Genomic DNA, 25,447 nt, shown 5'->3' on the forward strand with positions numbered 1-25,447 from the left:
TATAAAAATATATATTCAAGTACCATGAAGCAACAAAAGATTACTGGAATGGAAAACTAACCATCACAACAAACCAGTTAACAAAGGCAGGACATGCTGGTCCCAGTTATCATCCCAACACTGCCCTCTGGTGGCACGGAGGTTCCTCCTGAAGACGCTCAGTTTGCTGTCTGAACCCGGAAAGTCCGATAAGAGAGTCTGGGGATAAAAAAAATAAATAATTCAAATAATTCATTCGCCAAGTGCTTGCTCACAGGGGGTCGTTTTGACCGTTGGGGTTTTTACATAATTATTGTATAGCCTTGCCTTACAATATAAAGCGCCTTGGGGCAACTGTTTGTTGTGATTTGGCGCTATATAAATAAAATTGATTGAATTGATTGATTGAAATAAAATCACTCTATGCACTGACAGAGCAGAATGCATTAAGTACTACTAGACTTCTGGAATATCAAGTATTTTAGATCGTTGGTATAACCGCTGCCTTGGAGTAATGTCATAAGTTAATATATTTTTCAGGCCTTGACATCCCATAATTCATTGGTGCCAAACCTGGAGTGCTCATTCAGATTTGTGGTGATAAAGTAAGCTTGTGATAAATGCCACAGGTGGCAGGGTTGAGAATTTTGGATGCAGGATGAGCTCTTAATGAAAATTATTCCTCTTATTAATGACAGTTACGACTTATTCAGTAACAAAAGGTTCACATAATCCCAGGCTTTCCCAAAGCCTGGACATGTACCCTTTAAAATGCACTGATGGAGCTGACAGCCGAGTCATCTACTCCAGTTTTTTTATTTAACACAACTCAAAAACAATAACTGCTATCATCTTGTAACACCAAACTACAAGGACGTATAATGAGGATAAATCCAAAAAAACCTGGTGAACCACACCAATCTCAATGTTCTGGCTACATAAGAACTTGTAGATACAGCTGCCACCTGCTGGATTGATGACTTTCTGATTGTTTCAGTGATTATATTCCAAAACTCAAACAACAAAGTCACACAACCCAGAGGAAAGGATTTTATATGAATTTAACCACATAAGAAAAATGAGAGATGGCTGAGCAGGATACAGACAGAATGGGATCTGGGAGTTTTTCCACAAAAATTCACCAAGTCAGAAATAAACAGTTATTCAGACTTTAATAACGTAGTCACAAATCCACAAAACCCTGCAGAAAGGACTTCCTGTGTGTCGTTCTGAAGTAACGTAGCTTGAAATGAGCTTATTTATCATTTTCAGTGGCCTGATCTGCTTCATGAAGCTCACTGCTCCTTGAGCAAATATGGTTTATACGACATCTTACAAACCTTCAGGTTGTAAATGACAGATTTTATTTTTTTTTAACTTTGTGTCAAAGCTGATGTGTGCTGATGCTGGTTACCCGCTGGTGCTTCATATTTTAACTCTGTGAAGCAGCTTGACTTTTTCTCACCTTGAGCTGCTGAACCAGCTCCTTAGAGTCTCTGAAGATCAGCCCGTTCTCCTCGTGCTTCACCAGCTCGTGTAAACTTCAGGCAGAAAAAAAAGAAAGAACAAAACCCTACATTTATATTCAATATTTCAGAGTTTGTGCCAAGTTTTTCAGTATTACATTCTTTTTCTGACTGTAGCCCAAATTGTTTGGAACTGAACAGAATCATTTGGCACATTTGAGTTTTTACTCCTGATGCATTTCATAACCTTCTCATCGAAAATGGATGAAGAAAAAGACAAATATTTTCTTAGAAAACATCACAGTCAATCAAAGGAGTAATCCATTTCAGATCAGAGGCTTCAAAATCGATTCAGGATCACGATGGGGTCCGTTGCCCCCTGATCCACCTGTCACGGAGTCGCTCACCAGCTGAAGTGGATGGCACAGACGGGCAAGCAGCAGCCAAACATGTCCACCACCTTCATGGGCAGATCCAGGCCGCTGGACGACTTGTGGAGACAAACACCCAAATCAGCCGAACCTGAAGACACAAATGCAGCATTCTCACCAGGAAGCCACGGCATCTCAACATTTTGTCCCTGTCCAAAAATAAGCTGTGACAAAACCATATATATATATATATATATATATATATATATATATATATATATATATATATATATATATATATATACATATATATATATATATACATATACACACACACACACACGACAGGATTTTAAAATTGTGTCCAAAACCTGAGAGACCACACACGTGGAGATAAAAAAAAATCATAGATCTGACAGGTTTGGTCGTACAATGTGTGGTGTTCAGCCGCACGGTAAGAACACCACCACCACACATGAACAGATTTCACACACGAACATTCCCAGCTCAGACAGGATATCTCACAAAATCTCTCGAGATTAAACGTGACTTCAGAGTAAACAAACGGAGGTACTTTGTGGACTATTTAAAACAGAGGGAGAAAAACGATACAAAAAAAAATTTAAAAGTGTTCTTTAAAGGAGTGGAGACAGCGCAACCACCGGACTTTCTGGTAAGTCAGAACAGCTTTTTTGATTTTATTTTCCGCTCCGTACGTCCGTCACCTCGCTTTCTCATTGGCTGCATGTCACATTCAGCAGGCTGCGTGGTCAGTTGTCAGAAGACAACACATACTGCGATATCGGGCCAAAAAAAAAAATTTGTTGAATATCCCCGATTTGTGATCGGAGTGCTCCCAACGTCCTTCTGAGCAGATCAGAGCGCTCTGAACACACCACACACGGCAGGAATATCTGATAAGATTATCTTTAGTGTCATCATGATTGTCGGAACGGGAAGATCGGGTCCGATATCGGCCTAATTATCCTGCCGTGTGAACCAGGCCTTAGTGCGCATGACATAGGAATCATGTGCAAACTGTAATGTCGTTCCTGCCTCCAATGCCTTGTACACCTGTTGCTACAACTATTTACGCACACAAGTGCCTGAAAGACAGACTGCGCTGTGCGAACCCATCACACCCTCTCGTGGCACAGTCGCACTCTTGGTACGACAACAGACTGCAGACAATCACCTTCGCACTCAGAGAAATTTGTCTAAGTGTGCGCTGAGATGACAGGAGGTGTCCTCCCACTGAAGCGGCTGTGGAAATCTGTGGATCTGGACAGTCCAGCTGGACACCACGTACTGTGTTTAGACAGACATGGACAAACACCTGTCCACTGTGACGCACGTGTCTGCTGTTATGAAGTGGACATAAATAAAAACATATCACTGTGGTGACGTGCTGCAGCCAGCGAGACGGGCTGCTCCCAGGTTGAAACGGACCATCAGATGAGAACACGCAGCAGCTGATCTCACTGTCATGTCACCCACGTGAGATCTGTTCCACATGCTGCAGTGTCCTGTGGTGCGTCATCCACAAGATGCGCACGTTGCTGGTTGGAGACACACCAGCAAATGTGGACATGAATGAAACAAGCGAACTGCTTCTCATTCATGTCATTTCACGAATGTATGTCTGTGACCATGGGTCATCACCAGAGGAACAGACAGATCATATTTGTACTGCTCGGTTGATAAATGCAGTCTTTTTATATATCAATCAATCAATCAACTTTTTTCTTATATAGCGCCAAATCACAACAAACAGTTGCCCCAAGGCGCTCCATATTGTAAGGCAAGGCCATACAATAATTATGAAAAACCCCAATGGTCAAAACGACCCCCTATGAGCAAGCGCTTGGCCACAGTGGGAAGGAAAAACTCCCTTTTAACAGGAAGAAACCTCCAGCAGAACCAGGCTCAGGGAGGGGCAGTCTTCTGCTGAGACTGGTTGGGGCTGAGGAAAAGAACCAGAAAAAAGACATGCCGAGAAGGGGGGCAGAGATCGATCACTAATGATTAAATGCAGAGTGATGCATACGGAGCAAAAAGAGAAAGAAACAGTGCATCATGGGAACCCCCCCACAGTCTACGTCTAAAGCAACATAACCAAGGGATGGTCCAGGGTCACCCGATCCAGCCCTAACTATAAGCCTTAGCGAAAAGGAAAGTTTTAAGCCTAATCTTAAAAGTAGAGAGGGTATCTGTCTCCCTGATCTGAATTGGGAGCTGGTTCCACAGGAGAGGAGCCTGAAAGCTGAAGGCTCTGCCTCCCATTCTACTCTTACAAACCCTAGGAACTACAAGTAAGCCCGCAGTCTGAGAGCGAAGCGCTCTAATGGGGTAATATGGTACTACGAGGTCCCTAAGATAAGATGGGATCTGATTATTCAAAACCTTATAAGTAAGAAGAAGAATTTTAAATTCTATTCTAGAATTAACAGGAAGCCAATGAAGAGAGGCCAACACGGGTGAGATATGCTCTCTCCTGCTAGTCCCCGTCAGTACTCTAGCTGCAGCATTCTGAACCAACTGAAGGCTTTTTAGGGAACTTTTAGGACAACCTGATAATAATGAATTACAATAGTCCAGCCTAGAGGAAATAAATGCATGAATTAGTTTTTCAGCATCACTCTGAGACAAGACCTTTCTGATTTTAGAGATATTGCGTAAATGCAAAAAGGCAGTCCTACATATTTGTTTAATATGCGCTTTGAATGACATATCCTGATCAAAAATGACTCCAAGATTTCTCACAGTATTACTAGAGATCAGGGAAATGCCATCCAGAGTAACGATCTGGTTAGACACCATGCTTCTAAGATTTGTGGGGCCAAGTACAATAACTTCAGTTTTATCTGAGTTTAAAAGCAGGAAATTAGAGGTCATCCATGTCTTTATGTCTGTAAGACAATCCTGCAGTTTAGCTAATTGGTGTGTATCCTCTGGCTTCATGGATAAATAAAGCTGGGTATCATCTGCGTAACAATGAAAATTTAAGCAATGCCGTCTAATAATACTGCCTAAGGGAAGCATGTATAAAGTGAATAAAATTGGTCCTAGCACAGAACCTTGTGGAACTCCATAATTAACTTTAGTCTGTGAAGAAGATTCCCCATTTACATGAACAAATATGATTCAAACCACTGCAGCGCAGTGCCTTTAATACCTATATTATACCTATATATATACCTATACCTATATATAGTGTGTGATTTAAAAATTTATTTGTAATACTTCCATGTCCTTCCTGATATGAGGCAGATTCCTGCAGCTTTCAAAGCAAACAGCTCCATAAGCAATGTGTCGCAGCTGGCATTGTGTGTTAATGCACAAAAGACACCGGCACGTGCACAAACTCTTGCACCGGGTTTGTGCACGCCTGCCCGTTAGCACGATGTTTCATGGTGCGCTAATTTTGAACTGTTTTGCCGTTTTCATCCAAACGCTGTCCAAACGTTGCACTATGTGTGAAGGGGCTATAAGTAAATCTCACTAGCTTCTGTCCTGATAAGGTTTGTCCACAGAAACGCTGTGAGAGTCCTACCTAACAATACGGGATAGTCCTTTGCCTCCAGCCACGGTGTGCAGATCTTCACGTGTTCTAAGTGCAGAGAGTCGATCAGCTTCCTGTAGAATTCCTTCTGAGGGCCTTTCCCTGCACGCACACACACACACGTGTGAAAAGAGAAAACCACGTGCAGCCTGACAGTGAGGGATCAGAGGATTGGTTACCTGTGATCACACAGACCAGAGACGGTAACGAGGCTCCTTCTTTAACAAAGCCATCGTACTCTGTGGGAGAGAAACAGGTGAGATGTGACACGTTTCACATTAGTCCATGAGCCAGTCCATCCTGACTTCAGGTGGTGAAACAGCACTTATAATCCAGCCTGAAGACATGCTTGGCCCTTAATCTACATTTTGTGTTTCAAAGGGAAAAGTAAAAAAAAAAAAAAACAAACCTTCAAGAGCCGTCAGGAGGACGGAGAAGTCTTCATCCTCTGTGGAGACAGAGAAATATTTCACAATCAACTTAAAACGATACAGACCAGCTAAAACTACAAAAAAAAAAAAAATTCAAATACATTCATTGATTTTTCAATTCAACCGTTTGTGAAGGGGGGGCTCAGAATGACAGGTGAGTTGGCAGACACATGAACAGTTAACAGGTTACTTTATAAATGTAATAGGTGACATATCACTAGTTACTTTAAATGTAATAAGCAGTGTTTGAGTAGTGTGTTACAAAGTAATGCATCACTGTAGTCACATGTGTAACGCTGAAATGTAACAACACCTTACTGTTGTAAATTAGGTATTAAAGGCACTGCGCTGCGGTGGTTTGAATCATATTTGTCTAATAGATTACAATTTGTTCATGTACATGGGGAATCTTCTTCACAGACTAGGGTTAATTATGGAGTTCCACAAGGTTCTGTGCTAGGACCAATTTTATTCACTTTATACATGCTTCCTTTAGGTAGTATTATTAGACGGTATTGCTTAAATTTTCATTGTTACGCAGATGATACCCAGCTTTATCTATCCATGAAGCCAGAGGACACACACCAATTAGCTAAACTGCAGGATTGTCTTACAGACATAAAGACATGGATGACCTCTAATTTCCTGCTTTTAAACTCAAATAAAACTGAAGTTATTGTACTTGGCCCCACAAATCTTAGAAACATGGTGTCTAACCAGATCCTTACTCTGGATGGCATTGCCCTGGCCTCTAGTAATACTGTGAGAAATCTTGGAGTCATTTTTGATCAGGATATGTCATTCAAAGCGCATATTAAACAAATATGTAGGACTGATTTTTTGCATTTACGCAATATCTCTAAAATCAGAAAGGTCTTGTCTCAGAGTGATGCTGAAAAACTAATTCATGCATTTATTTCCTCTAGGCTGGACTATTGTAATTCATTATTATCAGGTTGTCCTAAAAGTTCCCTAAAAAGCCTTCAGTTAATTCAAAATGCTGCAGCTAGAGTACTGACGGGGACTAGAAGGAGAGAGCATATCTCACCCATATTGGCCTCTCTTCATTGGCTTCCTGTTAATTCTAGAATAGAATTTAAAATTCTTCTTCTTACTTATAAGGTTTTGAATAATCAGGTCCCATCTTATCTTAGGGACCTCGTAGTACCATATCACCCTAATAGAGCGCTTCACTCTCAGACTGCAGGCTTACTTGTAGTTCCTAGGGTTTGTAAGAGTAGAATGGGAGGCAGAGCCTTCAGCTTTCAGGCTCCTCTCCTGTGGAACCAGCTCCCAATTCAGATCAGGGAGACAGACACCCTCTCTACTTTTAAGATTAGGCTTAAAACTTTCCTTTTTGCTAAAGCTTATAGTTAGGGCTGGATCGGGTGACCCTGAACCATCCCTTAGTTATGCTGCTATAGACGTAGACTGCTGGGGGGTTCCCATGATGCACTGTTTCTTTCTCTTTTTGCTCTGTATGCACCACTCTGCATTTAATCATTAGTGATCGATCTCTGCTCCCCTCCACAGCATGTCTTTTTCCTGGTTCTCTCCCTCAGACCCAACCAGTCCCAGCAGAAGACTGCCCCTCCCTGAGCCTGGTTCTGCTGGAGGTTTCTTCCTGTTAAAAGGGAGTTTTTCCTTCCCACTGTAGCCAAGTGCTTGCTCACAGGGGGTCGTTTTGACCGTTGGGGTTTTACATAATTATTGTATGGCCTTGCCTTACAATATAAAGCGCCTTGGGGCAACTGTTTGTTGTGATTTGGCGCTATATAAAAAAATTGATTGATTGATTGATTGATAACATTTTAACTATTAGAGAAACAAATTACTCATAACCATCCCAAAGACATATCTTTATGTTCGACTGCTTTCAGTAATGCTGGTATTTGGTTAGACTCTTTCTCTCCGATTGTTCTGTCTGAGTTATTTTCATTAGTTACTTCCTCTAAACTATCAACATGTCTATTAGACCCCATTCCTACCAGGCTGCTCTAGGAAGCCCTACCATTAATTAATGCTTCGATCTTAAATATGATCAATCTATCTTTATTAGCTGGCTATGTACCACAGGCTTTTAAGGTGGCAGTAATTAAACCATTACTTAAAAAGCCATCACTTGACCCAGCTATCTTAGCTAATTGTAGGCCAATCTCCAACCTTCCTTTTCTCTCAAAAATTCTTGAAAGGGTAGTTGTAAAACAGCTAACTGATCATCTGCAGAGGAATGGTCTATTTGAAGCGTTTCAGTCAGGTTTCAGAATTCATCATAGTACAGAAACAGCATTAGTGAAGGTTACAAATGATGATCTTATGGCCTCAGACAGTGGACTCATCTCTGTGCTTGTCCTGTTAGACCTCAGTGCTGCTTTTGATACTGCTGACCATAAAATTTTATTACAGATTAGAGCATGCCATAGGTATTAAAGGCACTGCGCTGTGGTGGTTTGAATCATAGTTATCTAATAGATTACAATTTGTTCATGTAAATGGGGAGTCTTCTTCACAGACTAAGGTTAATTATGGAGTTCCACAAGGTTCTGTGCTAGGACCAATTTTATTCACTTTATACATGCTTCCCTTAGGCAGAATTATTAGAAAGCATTGCTTAAATTTTCATTGTTACAGAGATGATACCCAGCTTTATCTATCCATGAAGCCAGAGGACACGCACCAGTTTTTAGCTAAACTGCAGTATTGTCTTACAGACATAAAGACATGGATTGTTTTTTGCTTTTCTGTTTTTCTTTTAAATGAATGAAATAAATATTAAAAACTCAAACTCAAACCTCTAATTTCCTGCTTTTAAATTCAGATAAAACTGAAGTTATTGTACTTGGTCCCACAAATCTTAGAAACATGGTGTCTAACCAGATCCTTACTCTAGATGGCATTACCCTGACCTCTAGTAATACTGTGAGAAATCTTGGAGTCATTTTTGTTCAGGATATGTCCTTCAATGCGCATATTAAGCAAATATGTAGGACTGCTTTTTTGCATTTGCGCAATATCTCTAAAATTAGAAAGGTCTCAGAGTGATGCTGAAAAACTAATTCATGCATTTATTTCCTCTAGGCTGGACTATTGTAATTCATTATCTCTCAGTCAACACATGAAGCCCACAGCCACCAACCTTGGCGTCATTATGGACTAGGCAGGTCAAGGCGGTTCTAGAATAGAATTTAAAATTCTTCTTCTTACTTATAAGGTTTTGAATAATCAGGTCCCATCTTATCTTAGGGACCTCATAGTACCATATCACCCCAATAGAGCGCTTCGCTTTCAGACTGCAGGCTTACTTGTAGTTCCTAGGGTTTGTAAGAGTAGAATGGGAGGCAGAGCCTTCAGCTTTCAGGCTCCTCTCCTGTGGAACCAGCTCCCAATTCAGATCAGGGAGACAGACACCCTCTCTACTTTTAAGATTAGGCTTAAAACTTTCCTTTTTGCTAAAGCTTATAGTTAGGGCTGGATCAGGTGACCCTGAACCATCTCATAGTTATGCTGCTATAGACTTAGACTGCTGGGGGGTTCCCATGATGCACTGAGTGTTTTTCTCTTTTTGCTCCGTATGCACCACTCTGCATTTAATCATTGGTGATTGGTCTCTGCTCTCTTCCACAGCATGTCTTTTTCCTGATTCTCTCCCCTCAGCCCCAACCAGTCCCAGCAGAAGACTGCCCCTCCCTGAGTCTGGTTCTGTTGGAGGTTTCTTCCTGTTAAAAGGGAGTTTTTCCAACCCACTGTCGCCAAGTGCTTGCTCACAGGGGGTTGTTTTGACCGTTGGGGTTTTTCTGTAATTATTGTATGGCTTTTGCCTTACAATATAAAGCGCCTTGGGGCAACTGTTTCTTGTGATTTGGCGATATATAAATAAAATTGATTTGATTTTAAATTCAGTCATCACACTACAGTTCTGACTGTGCACAAAAATGGGTGATTTCCCCTGAATGCAGCATGAACAGCAAGCTTGTTAGCTGCTAACTGCGTTTACGCTCATGTTGTTAGCACACAGGAGAACTTGGTCAGTGATGGGGCACATTCTGATGGAATACTCAAGGACGGTCCACACCTCCATGGAATAAAAGTCGTAAAGAGTTACTTTCCACAGAATGCAAAGAAGAGTAAAGCAATATGTTCCGCCCGTCCGTCTGTCCGGCCGCAATTCGTTCACTGCAACGTAGTTGGGCACCTTTTGCTCACAGAAACTTCATATTTGGTGGGTACATGCCTTGGAGGAGTACTTTGCATGGGTTTGAAGGCCAGTGACCTTGACCTACTTTTGAAGGTCAACAATGGTCACAACTGTCAAATCCTTCGCCACAACGTAGCTCGGCACCTTTTGCTCGCAGAAACGTCATATTCGATGGGTACATGCCTTGGAGGAGTACTTCACATGGGTTCGAAGATCAGTGGCCTTGACCTACTTTTCAAGGTCACCAATGGTGACAACTGTCAAATCCTTCGCCTGAAATTTGTTTGCCGCAATGAACCTCGGCACCTATTGCTGGCAAAAACTTCATATTTGGTGGGTACATGCCTTGGAGGAGTACTTCGCATGGGTTTGAAGGCCAGTGACCTTGACCTACTTTTGAAGGTCAACAATGGTCACAACTGTCAAATCCTTCACCACAACGTAGCTCGGCACCTTTTGCTCGCAGAAACTTCATATTTGGTGGGTACATGCCTTGGAGGAGTACTTCGCATGGGTTTGAAGGCCGGGGACCTTGACCTACTTTTCACAGTCACAACTGCCAAATCCTTTGCAGCAACGCAGTTCAGCACCTATTGCTCACAGAAACTTCATATTTGAGGTTGCTTGCCTCTACTGGTGGTTGGCTCTCACTGCGGTATTGTATCACTTCCTGTTCCGGAGCACAGCGGTGTTTTTCTGTATCTGTTAGCTGTTTAATCTGCGCAGTTAGATTGATCTAGTTATCTAGATTACGATTTGTTTCCCAGTGTAATCTTTACGTGCCTTAACTAAAGCACTCCTTCTGCTGAATCACCTCTAAATTATTTACACATTATTCACTCTGCGTGTTTTTAGGAATCCGCTAGCTTAGCGTAGCTACTAGCTCTTAGCCGATTTAGCATGGCGGCTTCTCCTGTCTCTCCCGCACGTTTCTGCTCTGGGTGTGAAATGTTTAGTTATTCCTCGGCCTCCTTTAGCAGTAACGGTACTTGTAATAAGTGTAGCTTATTCGTAGCTTTGGAGGCCAGGCTGGGCGAATTGGAGACTCGGCTCCGCACCATGGAAAATTCTACAGCTAGCCAGGCCCCTGTAGTCGGTGCGGACCAAGGTAGCTTAGCCGCCGTTAGTTCCCCCCTGGCAGATCCCGAGCAGCCGGGAAAGCAGGCTGACTGGGTGACTGTGAGGAGGAAGCGTAGCCCTAAACAGAAGCCCCGTGTACACCGCCAACCCGTTCACATCTCTAACCGTTTTTCCCCACTCGACGACACACCCGCCGAGGATCAAACTCTGGTTATTGGCGACTCTGTTTTGAGAAATGTGAAGTTAGCGACACCAGCAACCATAGTCAATTGTCTTCCGGGGGCCAGAGCAGGCGACATTGAAGGAAATTTGAAACTGCTGGCTAAGGCTAAGCGTAAATTTGGTAAGATTGTAAATCACGTCGGCAGTAATGACACCCGGTTACGCCAATCGGAGGTCACTAAAATTAACATTAAATCGGTGTGTAACTTTGCAAAAACAATGTCGGACTCTGTAGTTTTCTCTGGGCCCCTCCCCAATCAGACCGGGAGTGACATGTTTAGCCGCATGTTCTCCTTGAATTGCTGGCTGTCTGAGTGGTGTCCAAAAAATGAGGTGGGCTTCATAGATAATTGGCAAAGCTTCTGGGGAAAACCTGGTCTTGTTAGGAGAGACGGCATCCATCCCACTTTGGATGGAGCAGCTCTCATTTCTAGAAATCTGGCCAATTTTCTTAAATCCTCCAAACCGTGACTATCCAGGGTTGGGACCAGGAAGCAGAGTTGTAGTCTTACACACCTCTCTGCAGCTTCTCTCCCCCTGCCATCCCCTCATTACCCCATCCCCGTAGAGACGGTGCCTGCTCCCAGACTACCAATAACCAGCAAAAATCTATTTAAGCATAAAAATTCAAAAAGAAAAAATAATATAGCACCTTCAACTGCACCACAGACTAAAACAGTTAAATGTGGTCTATTAAACATTAGGTCTCTCTCTTCTAAGTCCCTGTTGGTAAATGATATAATAATTGATCAACATATTGATTTATTCTGCCTAACAGAAACCTGGTTACAGCAGGATGAATATGTTAGTTTAAATGAGTCAACACCCCCGAGTCACACTAACTGTCAGAATGCTCGTAGCACGGGCCGGGGCGGAGGATTAGCAGCAATCTTCCATTCCAGCTTATTAATTAATCAAAAACCCAGACAGAGCTTTAATTCATTTGAAAGCTTGTCTCTTAGTCTTGTCCATCCAAATTGGAAGTCCCAAAAACCAGTTTTATTTGTTATTATCTATCGTCCACCTGGTCGTTACTGTGAGTTTCTCTGTGAATTTTCAGACCTTTTGTCTGACTTAGTGCTTAGCTCAGATAAGATAATTATAGTGGGCGATTTTAACATCCACACAGATGCTGAGAATGACAGCCTCAACACTGCATTTAATCTATTATTAGACTCTATTGGCTTTGCTCAAAAAGTAAATGAGTCCACCCACCACTTTAATCATATCTTAGATCTTGTTCTGACTTATGGTATGGAAATAGAAGACTTAACAGTATTCCCTGAAAACTCCCTTCTGTCTGATCATTTCTTAATAACATTTACATTTACTCTGATGGACTACCCAGCAGTAGGGAATAAGTTTCATTACACTAGAAGTCTTTCAGAAAGCGCTGTAACTAGGTTTAAGGATATGATTCCTTCTTTATGTTCTCTAATGCCATATACCAACACAGTGCAGAGTAGCTACCTAAACTCTGTAAGGGAGATAGAGTATCTCGTCAATAGTTTTACATCCTCATTGAAGACAACTTTGGATGCTGTAGCTCCTCTGAAAAAGAGAGCTTTAAATCAGAAGTGTCTGACTCCGTGGTATAACTCACAAACTCGTAGCTTAAAGCAGATAACCCGTAAGTTGGAGAGGAAATGGCGTCTCACTAATTTAGAAGATCTTCACTTAGCCTGGAAAAAGAGTCTGTTGCTCTATAAAAAAGCCCTCCGTAAAGCTAGGACATCTTTCTACTCATCACTAATTGAAGAAAATAAGAACAACCCCAGGTTTAGCCAGGCTGACAAAGAGTCAGAGCTCTATTGAGCTGAGTATTCCATTAACTTTAACTAGTAATGACTTCATGACTTTCTTTGCTAACAAAATTTTAACTATTAGAGAAAAAATTACTCATAACCATCCCAAAGACGTATCGTTATCTTTGGCTGCTTTCAGTGATGCCGGTATTTGGTTAGACTCTTTCTCTCCGATTGTTCTGTCTGAGTTATTTTCATTAGTTACTTCATCCAAACCATCAACGTTTATTAGACCCCATTCCTACCAGGCTGCTCAAGGAAGCCCTACCATTATTTAATGCTTCGATCTTAAATATGATCAATCTATCTTTGTTAGTTGGCTATGTACCACAGGCTTTTAAGGTGGCAGTAATTAAACCATTACTTAAAAAGCCATCACTTGACCCAGCTATCTTAGCTAATTATAGGCCAATCTCCAACCTTCCTTTTCTCTCAAAAATTCTTGAAAGGGTAGTTGTAAAACAGCTAACTGATCATCTGCAGAGGAATGGTCTATTTGAAGAGTTTCAGTCAGGTTTTAGAATTCATCATAGTACAGAAACAGCATTAGTGAAGGTTACAAATGATCTTCTTATGGCCTCGGACAGTGGACTCATCTCTGTGCTTGTTCTGTTAGACCTCAGTGCAGCTTTTGATACTGTTGACCATAAAATTTTATTACAGAGATTAGAGCATGCCATAGGTATTAAAGGCACTGCGCTGCGGTGGTTTGAATCATATTTATCTAATAGATTACAATTTGTTCATGTAAATGGGGAATCTTCTTCACAGACTAAGGTTAATTATGGAGTTCCACAAGGTTCTGTGCTAGGACCAATTTTATTCACTTTATACATGCTTCCCTTAGGCAGTATTATTAGACGGTATTGCTTAAATTTTCATTGTTACGCAGATGATACCCAGCTTTATCTATCCATGAAGCCAGAGGACACACACCAATTAGCTAAACTGCAGGATTGTCTTACAGACATAAAGACATGGATGACCTCTAATTTCCTGCTTTTAAACTCAGATAAAACTGAAGTTATTGTACTTGGCCCCACAAATCTTAGAAACATGGTGTCTAACCAGATCCTTACTCTGGATGGCATTACCCTGACCTCTAGTAATACTGTGAGAAATCTTGGAGTCATTTTTGATCAGGATATGTCATTCAAAGCGCATATTAAACAAATATGTAGGACTGCTTTTTTGCATTTACGCAATATCTCTAAAATCATAAAGGTCTTGTCTCAGAGTGATGCTGAAAAACTAATTCATGCATTTATTTCCTCTAGGCTGGACTATTGTAATTCATTATTATCAGGTTGTCCTAAAAGTTCCCTAAAAAGCCTTCAGTTAATTCAAAATGCTGCAGCTAGAGTACTGACGGGGACTAGAAGGAGAGAGCATATCTCACCCATATTGGCCTCTCTTCATTGGCTTCCTGTTAATTCTAGAATAGAATTTAAAATTCTTCTTCTTACTTATAAGGTTTTGAATAATCAGGTCCCATCTTATCTTAGGGACCTCGTAGTACCATATCACCCCAGTAGAGCGCTTCGCTCTCAGACTGCAGGCTTACTTGTAGTTCCTAGGGTTTGTAAGAGTAGAATGGGAGGCAGAGCCTTCAGCTTTCAGGCTCCTCTCCTGTGGAACCAGCTCCCAATTCAGATCAGGGAGACAGACACCCTCTCTACTTTTAAGATTAGGCTTAAAACTTTCCTTTTTGCTAAAGCTTATAGTTAGGGCTGGATCAGGTGACCCTGAACCATCCCTTAGTTATGCTGCTATAGACGTAGACTGCTGGGGGGTTCCCATGATGCACTGTTTCTTTCTCTTTTTGCTCTGTATGCACCACTCTGCATTTAATCATTAGTGATCGATCTCTGCTCTCTTCCACAGCATGTCTTTTTCCTGGTTCTCTCCCTCAGCCCCAACCAGTCCCAGCAGAAGACTGCCCCTCCCTGAGCCTGGTTCTGCTGGAGGTTTCTTCCTGTTAAAAGGGAGTTTTTCCTTCCCACTGTAGCCAAGTGCTTGCTCACAGGGGGTCGTTTTGACCGTTGGGGTTTTACATAATTATTGTATGGCCTTGCCTTACAATATAAAGCGCCTTGGGGCAACTGTTTGTTGTGATTTGGCGCTATATAAAAAAATTGATTGATTGATTGATTGATTGATTGATTGATGGGTACATGCCTTGGAGGAGTACTTTGCGTGGGTTCGAAGGCCGGTGACCTTGACCTACTTTAAAAAAAATTACCAATAGTTGCATTTGTTTGAAGGCTAGCAACTTTTTATGGTCACTGTTGGCCACATCCTCTAAATGAATATAATATCAATGTACAATTTTTCCACTGTGTATCCCAGTTTACATCAAACACGAGGGTTCAACCAAATACCTACCCCACACATGTACATATTACCGCACTTTACATGGAAGATAGTACTGCACGGGGCATTTCGTGACGAATGTCTCTAGTTTTTTTTTTTTTTTTTTTTTTAATAAAAGGTAGTGAGTGTGTATTATTACTTTTTGGAGTAATGACCCCAACACTGGTAATACATAATATACAAGCAACAGAGGAGAAAGAAGAAGGAGAGAGACAGCAAGATCCTGACTGGCAGAAGCTTCCCTCAGCGACCATATCTGTCAAAAACAAAGCATGTCAAGACTGGGCCTGTTCTGTCCACCGTCCCATCCGGAAATCTATCAAAACACAATCTTCCTCGCCACACAAGGACTGCCACCATGATGCTAATAAGTAGTTACTTTTCAACTATACTATAATTATACTGTAACTTATTTTTATTTACATTATGATTACTTTTCCAGCAAATGTTTTAAACTGTACAATAATGCTGAATAATTTTAAAAATAAACACTTAAACCTGGCAGTGCATAGACCTCGCAACAATGACGACTGATATAAACTTTTTTAATTTCTTCAATATAACTTGAATTAAGACATGGGTTGAAGCAATAAATTTTCTTCTGACTGAAATTTTTTCCTGGCAAAAATCAATGCCAGCAACTCCCTAAAATGTTGCCGATTATGAGCATTTTTAGATGCCTACAGCAACTATCTCAACCACTGACAACATATTACAGCAAGAGTCCACAAAAAGTATTTTAAAGGCCTGACTAAAGTGTAATATGTGATCTTTAAAAATATATTTCCATGAAAAAAGACAAATGTGCAGTTAAGTGCATTTTATTTTTTCTTGTGTAAAAACAGCTTAAATGTGGTTTGACTGAAACAAATTGTCATTAAACTTAAATAAAACAAGGGTGAAGTGGAGGTTTAAGTCACTAGGTGTTCACAGGAAACAGCTATTTATTTCTATATTTATTTATTTATGTTCATTGTTAGTTGGATTTATCTTTTCTGTTTTGTTTTTTCAGGTTCTTTTTGTCTGTTTCTCTAAAATTGTATTGTAGCAATAATAGTTATTATTACTATTATTGTTGTTGCTATTATTATTAATATAAAAATAAAAAATATTACAATTTGTAATACATTTTACTCTTACGACAACAAACACTGAGCCATTAATTATTATACAGAAAACAAATGCACACAACGTGTTGAGATGCAAACAGCTTAATGCTAATTTTAACACTGAAAATGCCATAGACATGCTAACGCGTTAGCATCGGTCCCGTTTTTAAGTTATAAAATACATCTATCAACTATTTCAGAAGACCATAACAGGTCGGTTTAACATAAAAATGTAAAATATTACTCACAGATATATGCTCTTTAGGGTTTTAGCTGGGAAAAATTAAGATAAAGCGAAATAAAACAAAGAACCGAGGCAGAGCCAAAGCCACACCCCGCTCTACTTGGGGAAGGTCTGCCAATGTTCCGACGAAGACAGAGAGAAGGAGGACCGTGGCTTAGCGGAGAGGAGTGAAAATTCACACAGTCCCTTCCTCCGCAGTCCACGCTGACATTGCTGCTGCTTTGATTAGCGCAGAATGTGGTGTTGCTTTGACAGTGAGACTATCATATTTCGGCCCCAAAACACGTATGACACCATGTGCACGCGCGTATGTGTGGTTAAATTTTCCACATGACGGAAATCCGTCGTGGTGATGGAGAACTTTAACCCATGAATTAAGACTACATGGTAACTTGCAGAGGTCTGCTCCTCCCCCAGTGTCCCCCTCTTCCTGTCCCCGAGAAACAACATTTCAAACAGTCCTGTTGTTACAAAACTGACCAGTTTGTATAACATAAGAGTTAACAGATTTGTTACTAGAAAGGATTTTTAGTCATTCATTAATGTCAAAAAGTGACACAACATTTCAAACAGTCCTGTTGTTACAAAACTGACCAGTTTGTATGACATAAGAGTTAACAGATTTGTTACTAGAAAGGATTTTTAGTCATTCGTTAATGTCAAAAAGTGACTAAATCAAGAAACAAAGCCTATAAATTGGCAGTGCTGAGACAGAAGTTGCTTAACAGAGGATGTGGTGGTGCAAATTCAAAATAAAGACCAATTTGTTTCCATGTCTTTTGGTGACCCATGTTCAGAAATACGCCATTATTACACAACAAAGATTATCCTTTTAATTATATCCAAATATAATCCCCAGCATTTTAACTAGTGGCTGGCTCCTATGCTCATTTCAATGTAATCATTGCATGATTTTATCTACATAAACACCCAATAACAACATCTATCAACAGTCTGGTGCCTGAGTCACAAGGGTGAAAGTGATGACAAATGAAAAAAGCTGAAACCCAAAATTACTTCTAGAATGCAAAATTTTTGAATTCTAGAAGCTCCGAGATACAATCTGGGCCTAGTCCAGACAATAAATTGCAGTGAGTGCAGCATCCATTTTGGTGAGGAAAAAAACAAAACAAAACAATTTTCCTTCTTCAAAATCACTGCTCTAGTAGTATTCTCACAAGAATTCACAAATATATCTTTTCAACATAAAGTAACAGAAACTAATCATACCTGGAAAATAATGTACAATCAGTTTATTTCATCTGTACTACATAAATATACTTCAATCTACTTCTAAATTTTTCGACCTGTCGTCTACCGATACAATCGGTTTGGTGACCTCTGGTCTCGTCTTTACATCTTTGAAAAGCGGCTGGACACCATACGATGCCGTCCAGGATTTGCTAGAACCAGGCAGCGTGTTGTTCATCCATCTGGTCTTTATAACCAGTGTCTATACAGTTGAAAAGTTACTTTATTAGTTAAGGTGCGTTTACACATAACCAAGATGCGTTACGAATGTCATTTTTCTGTCATTCGTGACACATTCCTGACATTCTTAATGTGACTTAACGCATCTGAATAGGTTTCTTAATAGTGCGTGTTGGTGATATTCTTGATATTCGTGGAGCATGTTTTTGCCTGTCAAAAAATCTTCCACGAATGTCACACACCACCCTCATTTCGTCTCACGTCGTGGAGGTCGCAACTGAGCGTATTGATCCGTCTTGATAATTATTGATCCTTAATAGAATGTGACAACGTTCGTAGTGGTTCCTGTGATGGTTCTTGGAGCCTGAACTGTCACGCTTTATTAAGAAGTGACACGGAAACTGTCAAGTTTTGACACAACTTGTAACGCGGCGTCACGACGAATCAGTTTTCTGTCACGTGCGCATAATTAAACTCGGCTCCAAATGTCGTTCCACAGTTCCTGCTGAAGCTCCTCGGGATGCTCCTGCAGGTGTTCCACCTGCTGTTGTAACCGATGAGCGGGCGAACGAGTATGAACCAGAGGAGACTCACGTGCAGCCAGACATCTCTGCACCTCCTCCAGTCCGGTGGAGGAAGAAGTGCGGGCACAATTAAACCCTGCTGCACCGCATTCAGTTTGATTGCTGACACCAAGTCGGCTAGAAGTCTAATTTCAGTGCTCTTCAGCGCGCTCCTGCAGGTGTTCCACCTGCTGCATGTGCCTGATGTCTGGGAAAATGCGCGAGACGAGAGCCACATGAAGCCACACATCTGGCTCTGTCCTCCTCCTCGAAGCCACACATCTGGCTCTGTCCTCCTCCTCCTCTCTGCGCCACTCCATGGCACAGAGCCCAACAACGCATGCAGTCACAAAGTTCTTCTGAAAAACTGGAGCGATCTGAATTCGGTTGGATGAATATGGGTGTGTGTGTGGAGACAATTCACCTCGTTCACAACGTGACAGAACACTATTCTTGACCATGCGTAATGGTTCCTGATAATTCTCCAGCAACACATGCCATTAATCGCAACGTGTGGTAACAGGTTGCAGCAGTTCCTGAGGACACCTGACGCCCCAAATCATCACATTCGTGATCAGCAGCCAAGAATGTGTACTTCGTGGCATTCATGACTTGTCGTCATTATGTGTAAACACAGCATTACATTATACAGTTACTTATATATACAGTTAATCAACAGTTACTTTGTCGAGTACTCAATCTTAAAAATAACCAAGTTAGATTACTAATTACTTTATTACTTTAGTTAAATTCAGCAGCTGCCAACAAATTGTCCACAGCTGCTAATGAAGTAACTGTATAAAGTAACTTCTCAAAGTTACTGTGGCAACACTGTTTATAACTTTACAATGTTTACTGCTGGTGACATGACCTTCCAATGTTTTCACGCCACGTAAAGTGTAACTAACGGAATCCTGACAGAAAATGCACAGCACTTTTCCAGGCATGTTGATCTTGTGAAAGCATTCAGAGTTCGCAATCGACAGTCTCCTCACTTCCCGCTAGCTTGCTTTGCACAACACGATCAAGCCAAGCCCACCTGAAATGATTCTTCACCGTAGATTTGATTTCTCTAAGTCGCGAGTCGTCTTTACGGTCCATAGTCCTGTTAGCCATTTTTCCATATTGCTATTTGGTGCAAAAAACAACAGATGGCTGGTCGCTAACAGCCTGCGGTGCAAAGGTGCTTGCAACAACACCGTTAATATGTAGTACAAAAACCAAGCGCAAGACGGACCCCGATTTTGCGACATCAGAGCCTGGTAATGACTCGAAAGTAATGCAGATTTTTCTCAACAGATTTGCACTGGTCTCAAAAATTACCCAGGTGACCGGCAAAAAGGGGAAATTTTTCATCGCTGTAGTCAGCGCCGTGTGTCCCTCTGACCTGTCCAGCTGGTGCTGCTGAGCAGCAGCACTGGCCGTCCCTCCCTGAGGGTCACCAGGTCACCGGTGAGGTCGTAGCTTGAGAAGATGGTGTTCTCCACCTCGCCCTCCTGACCCTCAGGCCTAGAAAACACAGCAGGGGGTTGTGGGTTTTAATGACCATCAGTTTGCATGGTGGGAACAACACAGAGGATTTGTGCATTGAAGCAGACGGTGTTGGTCCGCTCACCCACTGTACTGAAACTGAGGATAAGCCTCTGCCAGTCTCAGGAAGAGCTGATGCTGCTGCTTCAGCGGGGTCTCTCTGAATATGGAAGCTGGTCGGTCGTACAAAGTGGTCGCCCTGCAGAGATCAAACACTGTGACCATACAGTTCAGGTGCACGAGCCTCAAGTTTAATGTACATCAGTGTGAAGATTTTAAATGACACCTCAAAACCTGCACAAATTTTTAATTAACATAACTTGGTGTATTTACAGACTGTCATGAGTTCAGTGAGCCAGAAAAACAAATCTCAACATCTTAATAAATACTGTATTAAATAAAAAGTAACTACAAGCCAATTCACGTTCATGTAAACACCCCTTAGTCTTTTAGTGCCACTGTCAAAACAAACTATATTTTTGTTACACAACTCACCAAAAACTGTTAATCAATAATCCGTTCTAAACATCACATTTAAATGGAGATAGTTTTTTTTTTTATTATTTATAGTTTGAAAACCAACAGTGTCAAACTTGAATACTGGGAGTTAATGACAATGTCATAACTGTATTAATCATAAAAAACAACTGAAAGATATTAGTGCACTTGGCCTCGAGGGTTTGAGCACAAATTAATTCACATGCACAGACTATGACGTGTGCTGCTATCTTTAGCAAACAGTCACTCGAATTTTCAGTTTTAAACCTTCTCATTGCAGAGCTGAAATTTCTAGCAAGTCACAAATTTGATTCAATCCAAATGTTGACTGAAATGAACCACAAAGTTTTTAACTGACGGGAATCACACTCTACTTTGTTCAGGTGCAGATTCAGGTGCATTTTTTGAAGAACGCATAAATGAAATGGGATTTGATGGAAATATGAGAAAAAGGTCAGATTTTATTTATGGTGCACTGAGGAGCTGACGGCAGCTGGACTTAACGAGACACCTGTACAGTACTTTCTCTACAGAAAGAACACCAAGTAATGCTGAGCCGTCAATGTCTGAGATTCTGCAGTTTTACTGCAAGCTAACAGATTGTCTGTGAGCGGACGTATTCGTCAACGATGTCATGAGTAGGAATGAGGACCCGCAGCCTCTCAGTTCTTTCTGGAACCAGTCAGACGGTTGGTTTAAGGTCTACAAGTTGCCATTACAGGTTAAGACACTAACAAAGACACTTGAGGAGAGCCAAACTGATCATACTTGATGCCCCAGTTTTTCTGCAAGTCCTCCTTCATCGCATTGGTGACACACAAGTTGTTTGCAGCCAGTCGGCCAAAGATGTGCTCGTACCTGGAAGAAAAACAAACTACCGGTAATTTAGTGACCGGGGTCAATGCAAGGCCCTGAACAAACCACGAGCCAACATGAGAATCAGATATTTTTCCTTCATTCCCTGGACGCCATCTGCTTAAGACAACTCTGTTAAAATGTTGGTGTATCTTACAAGCTTTTAAACTTTACTATCGGAATTAAGATCTGTATGGAGGAGTGGGCCAAAATCCCTGCTGCAGTGTGCAAACCTGGTCAAGATCTACAGGAAACGTCTGACCTCTGTAATTCAATCAATCAATTTTTTTTTTATATAGCGCCAAATCACAACAAACAGTTGCCCCAAGGCGCTTTATATTGTAAGGCAAGGCCATACAATAATTATGTAAAACCCCAACGGTCAAAACGACCCCCTGTGAGCAAGCACTTGGCTACAGTGGGAAGGAAAAACTCCCTTTTAACAGGAAGAAACCTCCAGCAGAACCAGGCTCAGGGAGGGGCAGTCTTCTGCTGGGACTGGTTGGGGCTGAGGGAGAGAACCAGGAAAAAGACATGCTGTGGAGGGGAGCAGAGATCGATCACTAATGATTAAATGCAGAGTGGTGCATACAGAGCAAAAAGAGAAAGAAACAGTGCATCATGGGAACCCCCCAGCAGTCTACGTCTATAGCAGCATAACTAAGGGATGGTTCAGGGTCACCTGATCCAGCCCTAACTATAAGCTTTAGCAAAAAGGAAAGTTTTAAGCCTAATCTTAAAAGTAGAGAGGGTGTCTGTCTCCCTGATCTGAATTGGGAGCTGGTTCCACAGGAGAGGAGCCTGAAAGCTGAAGTGTCTCCCTGATCTGAATTGGGAGCTGGTTCCACAGGAGAGGAGCCTGAAAGCTGAAGGCTCTGCCTCCCATTCTACTCTTACAAACCCTAGGAACTACAAGTAAGCCTGCAGTCTGAGAGCGAAGCGCTCTATTGGGGTGATATGGTACTACGAGGTCCCTAAGATAAGATGGGACCTGATTATTCAAAACCTTATAAGTAAGAAGAAGAATTTTTTAAGTTCTATTCTAGAATTAACAGGAAGCCAATGAAGAGAGGCCAATATGGGTGAGATATGCTCTCTCCTTCTAGTCCCCGTCAGTACTCTAGCTGCAGCATTTTGAATTAACTGAAGGCTTTTTAGGGAACTTTTAGGACAACCTGATAATAATGAATTACAATAGTCCAGCCTAGAGGAAATAAATGCATGAATTAGTTTTTCAGCATCACTCTGAGACAAGACCTTTCTGATTTTAGAGATATTGCGTAAATGCAAAAAAGCAGTCCTACATATTTGTTTAATATGCGCTTTGAATGACATATCCTGATCAAAAATGACTCCAAGATTTCTCACAGTATTACTAGAGGTCAGGGTAATGCCATCCACAGTAAGGATCTGGTTAGACACCATGTTTCTAAGATTTGTGGGGCCAAGTACAATAACTTCAGTTTTATCTGAGTTTAAAAGCAGGAAATTAGAGGTCATCCATGTCTTTATGTCTGTAAGACAATCCTGCAGTTTAGCTAATTGGTGTGTGTCCTCTGGCTTCATGGATAGATAAAGCTGGGTATCATCTGCGTAACAATGAAAATTTAAGCAATACCGTCTAATAATACTGCCTAAGGGAAGCATGTATAAAGTGAATAAAATTGGTCCTAGCACAGAACCTTGTGGAACTCCATAATTAACTTTAGTCTGTGAAGATGATTCCCCATTTACATGAACAAATTGTAATCTATTAGACAAATATGATTCAAACCACCGCAGCGCAGTGCCTTTAATACCTATGGCATGCTCTAATCTGTAATAAAATTTTATGGTCAACAGTATCAAAAGCAGTACTGAGGTCTAACAGAACAAGCAGAGAGATGAGTCCACTGTCCGAGGCCATAAGATCATTTGTAACCTTCACTAATGCTGTTTCTGTACTATGATGAATTCTAAAACCTGACTGAAACTCTTGAAATAGACCATTCCACTGCAGATGATCAGTTAGCTGTTTTACAACTACCCTTTCAAGAATTTTTGAGAGAAAAGGAAGGTTGGAGATTGGCCTATAATTAGCTAAGATAGCTGGGTCAAGTGATGGCTTTTTAAGTAAAGTAAACAAAGGTTTTACTGTTGGATCAAATACTTAATTCATGCAATAAAATGCAAATCAATTATTTAAAAATCATATAATGTGATTTATTTTTTTTTTCAGAATTTTTTTTAGATTCCATTTCTCACACTTAACGTACCTACGATAAAAATTACAGACCTCTCCTTTCTTTGTATTTGGGAAAACTTGCAAAATCAGCAGTGGCTCCTTAAGCGCCTTGGGGCGACTGTTGTGATTTGGTGCTATATAAATAAAATTGATTTGATTTGGCTCAAATACTTATTTGTCTCACTGTATATAGACGGGTGTGTCTTTCCAAATCATGTCCAAGCAACTGAATTTACCCCAGCTGGACTCCAGTTAAACTGTAGAAACATCTCAAGGATGATCAGTGGAAACAGGAGGCACCTGAGCTCAATTTTGAGGTTCATGGCAAAGACTGAATACTTATGTACATGTGATTTCTTAGTTCTTTATTTTTAATAAATTAGCAAAAATCTCAAAACAAAACAAAACAAAAACCTCTTTTCACATTGTCATCATGGGGAATTGTACATAGACTTGTTAGGGGAAGGTTTTAGGTTTTGAAGGTTTTAGTGTGGACAGAGATTTTATTACAGAGATTAGAGCATGCCATAGGTATTAAAGGCACTGCGCTGCGGTGGTTTGAATCATATTTGTCTAATAGATTACAATTTGTTCATGTAAATGGGGAATCTTCTTCACAGACTAAAGTTAATTATGGAGTTCCACAAGGTTCTGTGCTAGGACCAATTTTATTCACTTTATACATGCTTCCCTTAGGCAGTATTATTAGACGGTATTGCTTAAATTTTCATTGTTACGCAGATGATACCCAGCTTTATCTATCCATGAAGCCAGAGGACACACACCAATTAGCTAAACTGCAGGATTGTCTTACAGACATAAAGACATGGATGACCTCTAATTTCCTGCTTTTAAACTCAGATAAAACTGAAGTTATTGTACTTGGCCCCACAAATCTTAGAAACATGGTGTCTAACCAGATCCTTACTCTGGATGGCATTACCCTGACCTCTAGTAATACTGTGAGAAATCTTGGAGTTATTTTTGATCAGGATATGTCATTCAATGCACATATTAAACAAATATGTAGGACTGCTTTTTTGCATTTACGCAATATCTCTAAAATCAGAAAGGTCTTGTCTCAGAGTGATGCTGAAAAACTAATTCATGCATTTATTTCCTCTAGGCTGGACTATTGTAATTCATTATTATCAGGTTGTCCTAAAAGTTCCCTAAAAAGCCTTCAGTTAATTCAAAATGCTGCAGCTAGAGTACTGACGGGGACTAGAAGGAGAGAGCATATCTCACCCATATTGGCCTCTCTTCATTGGCTTCCTGTTAATTCTAGAATAGAATTTAAAATTCTTCTTCTTACTTATAAGGTTTTGAATAATCAGGTCCCATCTTATCTTAGGGACCTCGTAGTACCATATCACCCCAATAGAGCGCTTTGCTCTCAGACTGCAGGCTTACTTGTAGTTCCTAGGGTTTGTAAGAGTAGAATGGGAGGCAGAGCCTTCAGCTTTCAGGCTCCTCTCCTGTGGAACCAGCTCCCAATTCAGATCAGGG

At 40.9% G+C, this 25,447-nt stretch overlaps 1 protein-coding gene across 1 annotated transcript in view; it reads right to left on the minus strand.

Annotated features, from left to right (window-relative positions):
* Positions 1 to 5: 5 nt before the first annotated feature.
* alg1 (ALG1 chitobiosyldiphosphodolichol beta-mannosyltransferase) overlaps positions 6 to 25,447 on the minus strand; it is a 43,590-nt gene continuing 18,148 nt past the window's right edge. The window contains exons 5-13 of the mRNA XM_034190551.1: positions 21,628 to 21,717; positions 20,447 to 20,560; positions 20,219 to 20,340; positions 5,788 to 5,826; positions 5,558 to 5,617; positions 5,370 to 5,480; positions 1,853 to 1,967; positions 1,445 to 1,520; positions 6 to 198 (exon numbers count right to left, since the gene is read on the minus strand). Coding sequence (XP_034046442.1) covers positions 64 to 198; positions 1,445 to 1,520; positions 1,853 to 1,967; positions 5,370 to 5,480; positions 5,558 to 5,617; positions 5,788 to 5,826; positions 20,219 to 20,340; positions 20,447 to 20,560; positions 21,628 to 21,717 — 862 coding nt within the window. The 3' untranslated portion in view covers positions 6 to 63. The remainder of the gene's footprint in view (positions 199 to 1,444; positions 1,521 to 1,852; positions 1,968 to 5,369; positions 5,481 to 5,557; positions 5,618 to 5,787; positions 5,827 to 20,218; positions 20,341 to 20,446; positions 20,561 to 21,627; positions 21,718 to 25,447) is intronic.

Source organism: Thalassophryne amazonica, chromosome 16 (assembly GCF_902500255.1).
Source record: "Thalassophryne amazonica chromosome 16, fThaAma1.1, whole genome shotgun sequence".
Classification (NCBI taxonomy): domain Eukaryota; kingdom Metazoa; phylum Chordata; class Actinopteri; order Batrachoidiformes; family Batrachoididae; genus Thalassophryne; species Thalassophryne amazonica.